Genomic DNA, 12,714 nt, shown 5'->3' with positions numbered 1-12,714 from the left:
GTTGATGCTCTGTAAAAATAAGCTCCGTCCACTGGTCCCTTAATGCTGTTTTTTTTTTTTGGGGTAATCTGTGCAGGGTTGTCTTGTCCTGGCAACCAAAAACACACTTCTTTTGTGACATTTCGCTCTCGCGCTGATCAGTGCTCTGCTCTACGGGAGCGCGTGCTCTTCCGGCAGAAGTGCCCTTAGGACCCATATAGGGAAATACCGCTCCATCTAACGTCACACAGACCCATACTCAAAAAAAAACTTTCCGAAACTTGTGAAAAACCGGAAGAAGTATTTTTGGAACAAAAATACTCCTTCAAACGTACAACTTAATTTTTTTAACTTTGTCCATGTTTAGCATGGGAATCCAACTCTTTAACAGTGTAAAAAACTCAGTATGCATGAAATAGCATTTCACCCCCCCTTTAATAAAGCTGGCTACATAAAATACAACTATTATATACATTCATGAGAGGTCGGCTAATGCGTTCAAATGTCGAAAATACAGTAATTTCATCAATTTACCAGCGAACGTACTTCAGAAACATTGAAAATGTGTGGAGTTCAGCGCTGGAACTATCAGTGTTTGGAACTATTGGCTACTCCACGACACGCTTTACTTCCGCATTCCAAAGTTCCTATGGCAGTCTATGGGAGTGTCGCAACTCTGTTTTTTAAATGGCTCTGAGTTATACAACTGGATTATGGATTTCCTTTTAGAAAGAACTATACAAGTTAGCAGGGCCATATTAAGACAGTGTGGTGCCCCTGGGCACTATACCTCAAATGCCCCCCAGGCATAATTAAGGTGATTTCTCAAATCAAATGTAATTTATTAACTTGTCCAACTACCGTATTTTTCAGACTATAAGCCGCACCTAAGTTTAAGTCGCATCAGTCCAAAAATACGTCCTGACAAGGAAAAAAACATATATAAGTCGCACTGGACTATAAGTCACATTTATTTAGAACCAAGAACCAAGAGAAAACATTACCGTCTACAGCCGCGAGAGGGCGCTCTAGGTTTTCAGTGTAGACTACAGGAGCACTGAGCAGCATAGAGCGCCCTCTCGCGGCTGTAGACGGTAATGTTTTAGCTTTAACTTCAATGGGAAACAGGGATCGCTTCTGTGTCATTGTCGACCTGAGCTCATTCTTCACTCGTTTTAAAAAAAACTTTCGATCCCTCGAACATTTTGAATTGTAGCTAAACGTCTAGCGTCCTTGTCTCTCTTTAACTTTCTTTTTGCAAAACCAAGCAAAATTGACGTCTGTCCATTTTGATTCATTTTCTGTAGCCGTTAAAAAAATGACACATTTGCGCGTCGTACTTATTGTGGACCAACTCAACTCTGGATGGAAGGGGGGTACTGATAGTGGTCATGTAATCTTTATTTATTTATAATTTATTATTATTATTATTATTATTATTATTAAGTTACTGTTCATAAACGAGTTATGTATGGCCTTTTAAGAATTTCAAGTTAATAATAAAACAATTTACGAAAAATATTTTTAAAGCTTGTGTCATGTGCCCCCCTAGTTGTTGTGAATGGTTGGTGCCCCTGGGCACTGACACAAGTGCCCTTATGGATAATCCGGCTCTGCAAGTTAGGATAGGAGTCGAGTATTCTGAGACTTAAGCAATAGATAATGGAACTCCACAAGGAAGTGTACCTGTATGTAGCCCAGTATTTTTTTATATTATGATCAATTATATTTTTTAGTAATTTTAAGGGTGATATTGGAAGGGCATTATTTGCTGATGACGGGGCAATATGGAAAAGAGGACGTAATATTGCATGTGTGTCCCAAAGATTACAAAAAGGACATAAAGAATGTCATCAAGTAAAGGGGGTGATTGAAGAATGCTGGGAGCATGGAAATAAAAATATTAAAATCTTTGGGTGGATTGCTGAAAGGGAAGCAGGAGTAGTTGGTATTGCTGATTGTGATGTTAGTCCAACTGTGATAGTATCCAGGATTCCACCATGCTTTTTTGCCTATGCCTATTGTAGATTTTCAGATACAAATAAAAATGAAGAATGATAAAGCTTCCCCTAAGAACATTATTGTCCAGCAGTATTTGGATCAGATTTAGTCATCATGGTTAAATATATACACTGATGGTTCTAAAGAACCTATCTCTGGTAGAACTGCTGCTGCAGTATACATTACACTTCACAGTATGAAGACTGGCAAGATGGCGCCGGTGTTCATGGCTTGCCGTCTGCGATTGTTATGGCTTTTGATTATTTATGTGATTTTGACTCTTCTTTCTCAACTTGTTTGAACGCTATTCGTTTATGACAAACAAACTCTTCTTAACATTAGAAATGCAGTTGATTTTGGGTTAAAGACGGACCTAAGGGGAAAAATCGCCAATTTTCCTCCCCCTCTGTATTTCCCGGATAACTCAGGTCAGTTATCCTGTGTTTTCACTGGAAGAAAACAACATCGGAGGCGCGGAAAGAGAGGTGGTGTACTCGTTAGATGGAAACTCTACCTGGCGACGCGAGGTGAGCCTGATTCTTCCTTTTCTGTTCGGCGCTGCAGGCTTGTTCGGGATTGCTGTCTGGTTGGGCGCTTTCTGGAACCACGGTGCCGCTGGATTCGGCCTGTTTTGCCCGTTTACCACTCGACTCTACCTAAAGAAACTCTGCCACGTTTTCGCGGAGGCGGCGTGGATTATTCAAACCTGCAGCTGTTACGATGTGTATCACAGTCGGCTTCTGACCCGACCGTGGTTAGGATGGGGCTAATAAACTCCAGATCAATCGGAAATAAGGATATTATATTAAATGACTTTTTTACCTCGCGAGGATTGGATTTTCTATTTGTGACTTAGACATGGCTAAACGTCGGGGATCTCAGTCCTTTCTCTGAACTGGTGCCGCCAAAATGTTCTTTTATAAATACTCCCCGTACTATTGGCCGTGGTGGGGGTCTTGCATCAGTTTTTAAAAATCATTTTGGCTGTCGGTCATTAACGGCTGATGTTTACTCCAGCTTTGAACTCCAATTATTGCAGTTCGGCCAAACAAACCCTGTGTTGTGTGCACTAGTCTACAGACCACCTAAGATTCATAAAGATTTTATATATAATTTCACAGAATTTCTAGGAGGGATTATGACAAGGTATGACAGACTTTTAATTCTTGGGGATTTCAATATTCATGTGTGTTGTCCCACAAACTCTTTAGCTAAGGAGTTTTTTAATTTAATTGACTCTTTTAATTTAACTCAGCATGTGACGGGTCCAACTCACAATCATGGACACACTTTGGATCTTGTCCTGTCTTATGGCCTTTCTGTATGTGACATTGAGATAGTTGATACAGTGTTCTCCGACCATAAGTCTATAGTGTTTGACATTTCTTTACCGTCTATCATTGAAAACGTGTTAAATTAGCATCAAAACCTTGGTTAAATAATTCCACTCGTGTCCTCCGCCAGGTTTGTAGGCAAGCAGAGAGCAAGTGGAAAAAGGACAAGCTTCACATTTCTTATGATATTTTTAAAAACTCTTTAACTACTTATCAGAACGCTGTACTCAAAGCTAGGGCCACTTATTTATCTGAGTTTATTGAAAAAAAACTGCCATAAACCCAGAATTTTATTTGATACGATAAATGCTGTGGTAAACCCTCCAGCTTCAAATTGCCTTGTTGCCTCCACACAAACCTGTGAACATTTTTTTAATTATTTTATGGACAAAATTGAGGTGTTAAGATTATCTATTCAATGTCCTGCACATGATCCACCTGTTTCATATACCTGCTCAGCTGTTTTGGACCAGTTTGAGCCTGTGGGCCCTATTTTAACGATCTGAAACGCAAGTGTCAAAGCGCGAAGCGCAAGTAAGTTTGTGGGCGGGTCTCGGCGCTGTTGCTATTTTCCCGGCGGGATAAATGGCTCTTGCGCCCGGCGCAAATCTAAAATGGGTTGGTCTGAAGTAGCTTCATTATTCATAGGTGTGGTTTGGGCGTAACGTGAAATAAACCAATCAGAGCGTCATCCAACATTCCCTTTAAAAGCAGGTGCGCAAGTTCCATTATGGATTGCTATTATTATGGCGTATTTACCAGGCGCACGCCAGGAGCGGTTCACAGCCGAGGAGACTGATGTTCTTGTAAGAGTAGTGAAAGACAGAGAAGTTGTGTTGTATGGGGATGGGAGAAACCCATCCAAAATAGCGTCGGTTAAACAGGCGTGGGAGGAAATAGCCACAATTGTTTCATCGATTTTTTTTTTCCTGGTTCCTGACGGACAAACCAATTTGTCAGATGTCCTTATATACATATATGACCTCAAACATGTCTGATCCTTAATTACTACAATTAGCCTGAATAATTTGTAAGCTAGATTTATGCCTATTTTTTCACATCTTCGTGGCACACCACAATGATTTCCGTCATCTCATGTGTTAATATTTTTTTTTAGTGTAACAATTTATGATTTGCAAAAATAACTGTTGCATCTGTGTAGATTACATGAGCAAAGTGTATGCGCGTTGTGCACGCTATACATTATGGTCAAGCATGCGCCCTTAAAATAGCATAATGAACAACGCGCAACGCGCCACTGACTTTAGACTAGGTTTTTTCTGGTCAGTGGCGCAATTGTTTAATGGAACAGCAAAATAGCACCAGGGATTGTTTGCGCCGGAACACACCTCCTTTTTTGCGCTGAACCGCCCAGGGAGCGCAAGTTCATTCACTAGTTTAGCGACGTGCTTCTGTGGAGGGAAAAGCGCGCTTTGCGCAGGTGCAAAATAGGAATGACACATGCGTCGGTGTACAAAGTCAATTGCGCTGGGTGCAAGATAGGGCCCTGTATCTTTAACAACTTTAAAGGGGATAGTTGAGAATCTAAAGTTCACTTCCTGCTCATTAGATATTGTTCCCACCCGTATTTTTAAGCAGGCTTTTCCTGTTATTGGTTCGAGTGTTTTGTCCATAATAAATAGTTCCATGAGGTCAGGTTTAGTTCCAAACTATTTTAAACAAGCCATAGTTAAACCCCTCATTAAAAAAAAAAAAACTTGGATCCTCTGGTGTGCTCAAATTTTAGACCAATTTCAAATTTGCCTTTCTTTTCCAAAGTCTTGGAAAAGACTGTTTTATCCCAAATACAAAATTTTCTAGAAAAAAACTCTCTGCTTGAGGTTTTTCAGTCAGGTTTCAGAGCAAAGCACAGCACAGAAACGGCTCTACTACGAGTTGATAATGATATTTTAATAACTGTCGATTCTGGTATTCCTGCCATTTTACTTTTATTAGATTTAAGTGCAGCCTTTGATACCATTGATCACAATATAATGATCTCCCGCCTTGAGAGTTATGTTGGGATACAGGGGGTGGCCCTGTATTGATTTAAATCTTATCTGTCAAACAGGAGTTTTGCTGTAAAAATAGGGGAATCTTTTTCCTCTACAGGTCATGTTAAATATGGGGTCCCCCAGGGGTCTATCCTTGCACCATTGCTTTTTTCAATTTATATGCTGCCTCTGGGGTCTATTTTTAAGAAACATAATGTATCATTTCATTGTTATGCCGATGATACGCAATTTTATTTACCTTTTAACAATACTAAATCTCCTATCTTTGAGTGTCTTGAGGAAATTAAGGGCTGGATGTCTGAAAATTTCTTAAAACTAAACGACAATAAATCAGAGATTATTGTTTTTGGCAGTAGTAAGTCAGTAAATTTGGGACCATTGGAAATTTATAACAAACTGGTGGTAAAAAATTTGGGGGTGCTTTTTGATAACGTTTTCAAGTTCGACAAGCAAATTAATGCTGTTGTAAAATCCTGTTTTTTTTCATTTGCGACTCCTGGCAAAGGCCAAATCCTTTCTCTCCTTTAGAGATCTGGAGAAATCAATTCATGCATTTGTCTTTTCTCATTTGGAGTACTGCAATTCACTTTATACAGGGATCAGTCAGTCAGCATTATCACGGCTGCAGGCTGTTCAAAATGCTGCAGCCAGGATGCTGACTGGCACAAGAAAACGGGAGCACATTACTCCAATTCTTTTCTCTCTTAGTTGGCTGCCGGTACACTTCCAAATTGAGCACAAAATTTTAGTGATGGTTTTTAAATCTCTAAATGGGTTGGCACCCATTTACCTCAGAGACCTTTTAAAGTTTCATACTTCTATGAGATCCCTTAGGCCCTCAAACCAGCTGCTCCTACTTGTACCTAGGTCCCGATTAAAGCTTAGAGGGGACCGGGCTTTTTCGGTTATTGGTCCCAAACTTTGGAATGCATTACCTCAAAAGATTAGGAGTCAAAATCTTATCTGTTGTCAAAAGCTTTTTCTACTACTTGATGACTGTATTAATCATATATCTAAATTTTCATTGAATAAATTTAAATTGTATTTGATTTATTTTGGAATTGTTTTGTACAGCACCTTGGGCAGCAGTGTTGCTGTAATTTGTGTGCTTTATAAATAAATAAACATAAACAACATAAACATTACACAATTTCAAATTAGTATTAGGAAAAGAATAACTGATCATGTATCCGTCTATGCAACTGAATTAATTTGCTATGGTGGTAGCCCTTCAGTGGGTAGAGGAGGTAAAACCAAGCTTAGTTGTAATCTGTTCTGACTCTTACACAGCATTATCTAGTCTTGCAAGTGGATTAAAATCATCAAGGCAAGACATTATATATGAGATTCTTGCAAGTTTGTTAAGAGTAAGTAAAGTAAGCTTGATTAAATTTTTGTGGGTTCCTGCTCATGTAGGAGTGGAGACTAATGAAGTGGTTGATAAGCTTGCTAAGCAAGCTCTTAAACATACAGAAATAGATATTCAAGTGACTCTGAGCAAAAATGAAGTTAAAGGGAAAATAAAAGAATTCATGAATAACAAATGGCAAGAGGAATGGAACTGTGATAACAAGGGCAGGTTTATGTATAATATTCAACAGAAAGTAAATGGAAGAAATGTTTTTAAGAACAGGAAAGAAGATACAATTATTTTACGCATCCGAATAGGGCATTATAGATTAAATCATTAATTGTTTAAAATAGGAAAACATGAATCAGGTAAATGTATTTATTGTAATCAGCCCGAAACTATAGAACATGCATTAATGAAATGTAAAAAATATGGAAAATAAACGTTAAAACTCATTAATGAAGTTAAAAACATGGGTGTTGAATCATTCAATTATGATAAGTTTTTTGAACGAAAACACAGAATAAAGAAGAATATACGGTGCTATTATAAAATACATTAAATAAACAGGAATAATTAATATAATTTAATATATATATATATATATATATATATATATATATATATATATATATATATATATTTTTTTTTTTTGTCATCTGCCTATCAGTGCTTCACACTCCAGTCCAGTCGGTGGCGGTAAATGCACCAAAAGTTGGTTTGCCATCCTTCATAAAAGTTGGTAAAAGAAGAAAAAGAAGAAGAAGAAAACCAAAAACAGACCTTACTGAAACGTTCTTTTTTTTTATGTTGCACAGTGCAAATCCTTGAATGAATGTTCTGAAGTGAAGTAAACTTAAACAGATTTCTCCTGATCAGGGAATATGGGGAGCAATGAACACTTTGTAGAGACCATGTCAATGGGAACACAGTTCATGCACGGAGCTCTTCTCTAATGAGCTGATTATCCGAATCAGGTGAGTTATCTGAATCAGGTGTTCTAACAAATATAGACAAAAATGTGCAGAGCAGGTGGTCAAGAGGACCGGAACTGAGAACAGCAGGGGTAGAAGATCTTGTTTCGTCATTTAAGTAATACAATAAAGAAAGAACTGTGAACTTACGCATAATGGAGTCAGTCATAAAAATTAATCAAGGTTTTTCTTTTCTTTTCTTTTCTTGTTTTATTTTATTTTTTATCATTTCATTGATTTCAGATTTGTCTTTAACTCTTGATTTGTTGTTTTAACATTTAGGAGATACTAAATGGGATATACGCCATAAAGTATGGAATTACATTGAAGTGAAAAACCTGGCCAGTTTTCCTCGACCTGTGCACAACAGAATTCCCAATTTCAAGGTATCCTTAAGGTCAATTACAAGCCTGTCATAGAGTATACCAGGGTTAGTTTGACTCACCCACACACACAGACACATATACAGTGCCGTAGCTGGGCCCCGGTCCAGGTTATACTAATGGCTCCTGTTGGAAGTTGTTTAATTTGTATGTTTGCTGTCTTTATTTATTTGTGCTATTTATACAGTGTTTCAGTTTTTTTCAGGTTTGTAAGTGTCCAGGTACAGAAAACAAATAATACATGAAAAATAGCCCTGAATAGTATTCACTGTAAAAAAAAAAAAAATACAGTCAAACCAAAATTTATTCAGACACCTTCAGCATTTCTCACATTATCACAATTTATTTGCGATAGTTTAGAAAATTTTAATAAAATTACAAGAATTTAGAGTTGAACTGAAAGAACAAATTAATCTTAATAATGTCAGACAACTTATAGAAAGGTATGTTGGATTACAATCAACCCAAAATTCAGACAACTGTTAGTATGACCATATTTACAAAACTAATAATACTTTGTTGACCAATTACCAAGCAATGCTTAAGTTCAGTCTGTGGTGTAAAAGTTTGCATGATCAATTAAAGAAAACAAAAAACACTTAAGCAAAATATATAGTCAGGTCAAAGTGTCTGAATCATTTTTGGTCCCAAATGTTTTTTTTATTAATTTTACTGGTCGTCCGCTATATGACATTTTTGGGTTTAATATGTCAAAGTTTACTTTATTTTGCCAAACTCCCTTACATAAATGAACTATAGTGTCCTGCACCCAAATATCAAAAATTGTATCTGGTTTGTGTATAATTTTTGGTTTGACGGTCGATTCTTGTTAAACAACAAAGTAATTCAGTCAAGAGCAGAGAGTGATTTTTCTTTCTTTAAGTTTCTCGGATTAACATTACAGCAGCTAGTAAATTAGGCGCAGCCACTTTAAGAGACAATGCATCCATTATAATGATACTCATCTTATTTCTTTTTCCACTATTTAATTTAACTTAAGATATAACTAACAGTTTTTTTGATGATACTCTCCAAGTTTGGTATTTTTACATCATTTTGTAGGTATTTATCAGTAAAAGAGCAAGAAGAGGCAAATTCGATATTGAAGCAAATCTCTGTGTGCACCCAGAAGACCAGAAAGGTGCTGAAGTGCGCTCTTAAGCAACTTTTTCTGTTTGCATGTTTAAACTGTATTTGTTCGTTCAGGTGCAGGAGGAAATGAAGGAGAGCTCAGTTCGGTGTTGCTGTCTGCAGGACATGGCTCTTGGTGTGCACACTGAACACAGTATGCGAGTACATTTGAGTTTTTCCACGTCTTGTGTTTGAACATTTTAAACTCTTTTGAATGGTTAAATTGGCAAGGCTTAAAATCATGTGCAAATGATATGCTTTTGTTACAATGCGCAGCCCATCAACTGTCCTGAGCATATTTTTAGGCTGGCATCGGTCAGTTGGTTAAGATTGCCGAGGGGCCCTCTCGGCTTTGGGCCCCTATAATTGTCACCAGTTTTCACCCCACAAGTGATGGCCCTGCATGGAAAGGGGTAATTTTCAATTAAAGACAAAAAAAACTAATATATTTAAAGGGGGGGTGAAATGCTTGTTTTCACTCAATATCCTGTTAATCTTGAGTACCTATAGAGTAGTACTTCATCCTTCATAACTCCAAAAAGTCTTTAGTTTTATTATATTCATAAGAGAAAGATAGTCTGTACTGATTTTTCCCGGAAAAACACGACCGTCTGGAGGCGTGACGTGTGGGCGGAGCTAAAGAATCACGAGCGCCAGTAGGCTTTTGCGTTGAGAGCGTTTGGAAGCTGTGACACCGTGAGGACAAAACAAACCATGGCTAACAGTCAGATTCAGCATGTATTTATGATCCAGAATCAGATCCAGAGGCTGAAATTTAACAAGAGCAGCATCAGCAACAACGTCTCTATGTGGTATGTACTGAAACTGTATATATTTGCTTAGCGGTTTTGGAAAAGGACTAAGTTCCACTTTGTCGTCTTTTTTTTTTTAAGCTGTACATGTGGAAAGTGCAGTTTGATGACAACATCGCATGTTGTTTACTTTGATGTGCTTACGCGCCGATAGCTAAGTTAACAACACAGAGATATTTGAAGCAGTTTTACTCATGCAATTTGATGACAACATCGAAATGTTGTTTACTTGATGTGCTTACACGCCGATAGCTAAGTTAACAACACAAAGATATTTGAAGCAGTTTTACTCACCGCATGCGGTTCCAACACACGATCGTGACCCTTTTTTTTCATTGGGACTGCATTATCCTTAAGAAATAAACGATGTGCAAATCCGGCGTCAAACTGGGCCTTGTTTGTAAAACAAGCATCTTCGAAATTCAGGGGAACAAACACAAACACTTGCACAACTCCGTTGATGCTCTGTAAAAATAAACTCCATCCACTGGTCCCTTAATGCTGTTTCTCTTTTGGTAATCTGTGCAGGGTTGTCTTACCCTGGCAACCAAAAACATACTCCTTTTGTGACATTTCGCGACGCTCTCGCTCTGATCAGTGAATGTGTCTGCTCCGCTATACGGGAGCGCGCGCTCTTCTGGCAGACGTGCCCTCAGGACCCATATAAGGAAATTCCGCTCCATCTAACGTCACACAGAGCCATACTCGAAAAAAAACTTTCCGAAACTTGTGACAAACCGGAAGGAGTATTTTTGGAACAGAAATACTCCTTCAAACGTACAACTTCATTTTTTAAACTTTGTCCATGTTTAGCATGGGAATCCAACTCTTTAACAGTGTAAAAAACTCAGTATGCATGAAATAGCATTTCACCCCCCCTTTAATATTGGCTTGCTTTTTATTTGTCATTTTGTGTTTCAAGAATAAGATCCAAGAATTACGCCATTAGTTTATTAAAAAGAGAATGTTTTTTCTCTATTTAACAACATTACAAAAAGATGACTTCCCTTACTGATCACATCTCTTGCGCAGCGGTATGTTGGACTCAATAATCATGTTGTTTTGTATTCACCAAAACTTATTTACTGAAGTCAAAACACTAATGGAATTGGTGTTAGTGCGAGAGGTGCTTGCTGTGAGGTGAGAGCGACCCTTGAGGCAGTTCACGATTTCTGATTTATTAAACATATACTGCATGAGAGGGGCTGTGAATGGATGATGTATTGGTGATCATTCTCAAGTGATCAGCACTGCTGCTGTTGTATCAGTCAGTGTTTAGATCAACCTAGCAGTCAAAAACTGTCTGTTTAAAACAAGTGAAAAGAGACAGAGCATACTATATGTTTTTTTTTCTGTTCTACTGAAATCATATCAAACGGTGCCCAAGGTACTTAGCGAATCTGTGTACCAATTTGATGAATATTCAAAATTGTATTTTTTATTTTAATTTTTTGACAGCCCTAGTGTGAACTGTGTGTGTGGGCCCACAGTAGTGTTTAATATCTATTTATATTAGGGATGCAACAATTAGCCGGTCAAAAATCGATTCAAATCTGTTAAGATTCAGATCGGTTGATGCCAAACAAATCGTGATACCATTAGTCTAGATGGAAATAGGGGTCCACGTGCACCCCCCGGCTTTTTTTATGCCACCTGATTTTTTTAAAATCCTTAAAGTGTCTATTTTCAGAATCTCCCAGGTGCCAAGCTGAAATAATGTCCCAAAGGGTTCTTTTTTAACCCTTTGCTGCACCCGACCGGAACTCGAAAAATCTAAAAGTGATTATAGAGAGTGGTATAACATTAGAAGTAAACAACATACAGAGACAAATGAACACATTTTCCCATACAATTATGACCCCAGGAATTTAATGGAATGGTTATTTTTGACGTTTGACAACATATTGACCTTATTTCTGCACAAAAATAGCAAAAGAAAATGGCCAAAGATGTGTAGAGGATCAACTATCTTTTCGTTTTCTCAAGCGCATAGTGTGTTTTTTTTCCCACAACATATTATTTCTTTATCATTCAAGTGTCTATTTTAAGATTAAATTGGGTACCAAGCTGAAATAATCTCCAAAATGCTTGATTTTTAACCCTTTGCACCAAACCCAAAAAATCTAAATATGATTTAAAGTAGCATAACTTTTGATGTAAACAACTCACAGAGACAAATGGACACACTTTTCAATACAATTCTGACCCCAGAAATTGTTATTTGTCATGTTTTATAACATCTTCACCATCTGTGATCAAAAAGAGCAAAAAAAGTTCATTTGACAGCATTTTTATTATACTTAACAGCCTGAAATAGGGTTTATTTGAACCTTTTACTTCACCTATCCTGAACCTGAAGATATTTAAAATGGTTTTACTTTTGAAGTTAACAAAACAAAGCAAATTAGCTTAAATAAATAAAATAAATAAATAAATAAAAAACTAAAAAATAAAATAAAATCCAAAAAGGTCCAAAAAGTTGATTGAGCATAAACTGCAAGTTTTAGATTTTTGGGGCTTTGCAGTTGGTGGTCGTCGGTTCATACCTGCAGATCGCCATCTCCAACTGCTCTCTGTTTTGGAAAAATTTCAGTAAGTATTTGAAACTATAATTAAGATATACCTAGTCATAACTTATGTGAATAACTAAAGTGATTTTTCAACAGTTTTTACTACAATCACAGGCTTTCGGAAATCGAATCTGTATTCTTGACTAGCAGTGTTGGTAGTTTAG

General features: G+C 37.4%; 1 protein-coding gene across 3 annotated transcripts in view; it reads left to right on the top strand.

Moving 5' to 3' along the window:
* The first annotated feature begins 7,694 nt into the window (after window positions 1–7,694).
* mthfsd (methenyltetrahydrofolate synthetase domain containing) overlaps window positions 7,695–12,714 on the top strand; it is a 162,246-nt gene continuing 157,226 nt past the window's right edge. For all 3 annotated transcript variants that reach the window (XM_052531244.1, XM_052531245.1, XM_052531243.1), the window contains exons 1-2: window positions 7,695–7,837; window positions 7,937–8,040. In XM_052531244.1, the coding sequence (XP_052387204.1) occupies window positions 7,810–7,837; window positions 7,937–8,040 (132 nt within the window). In that variant the 5' untranslated portion in view covers window positions 7,695–7,809. The remainder of the gene's footprint in view (window positions 7,838–7,936; window positions 8,041–12,714) is intronic.

Source organism: Carassius gibelio, chromosome A18, assembly GCF_023724105.1.
Source record: "Carassius gibelio isolate Cgi1373 ecotype wild population from Czech Republic chromosome A18, carGib1.2-hapl.c, whole genome shotgun sequence".
In the NCBI taxonomy this organism is placed as follows: Eukaryota; Metazoa; Chordata; class Actinopteri; order Cypriniformes; family Cyprinidae; genus Carassius; species Carassius gibelio.
The sequence above is the reverse complement of the archived record's forward strand: the minus strand, read 5'-3'. Positions and strand labels throughout refer to the sequence as shown.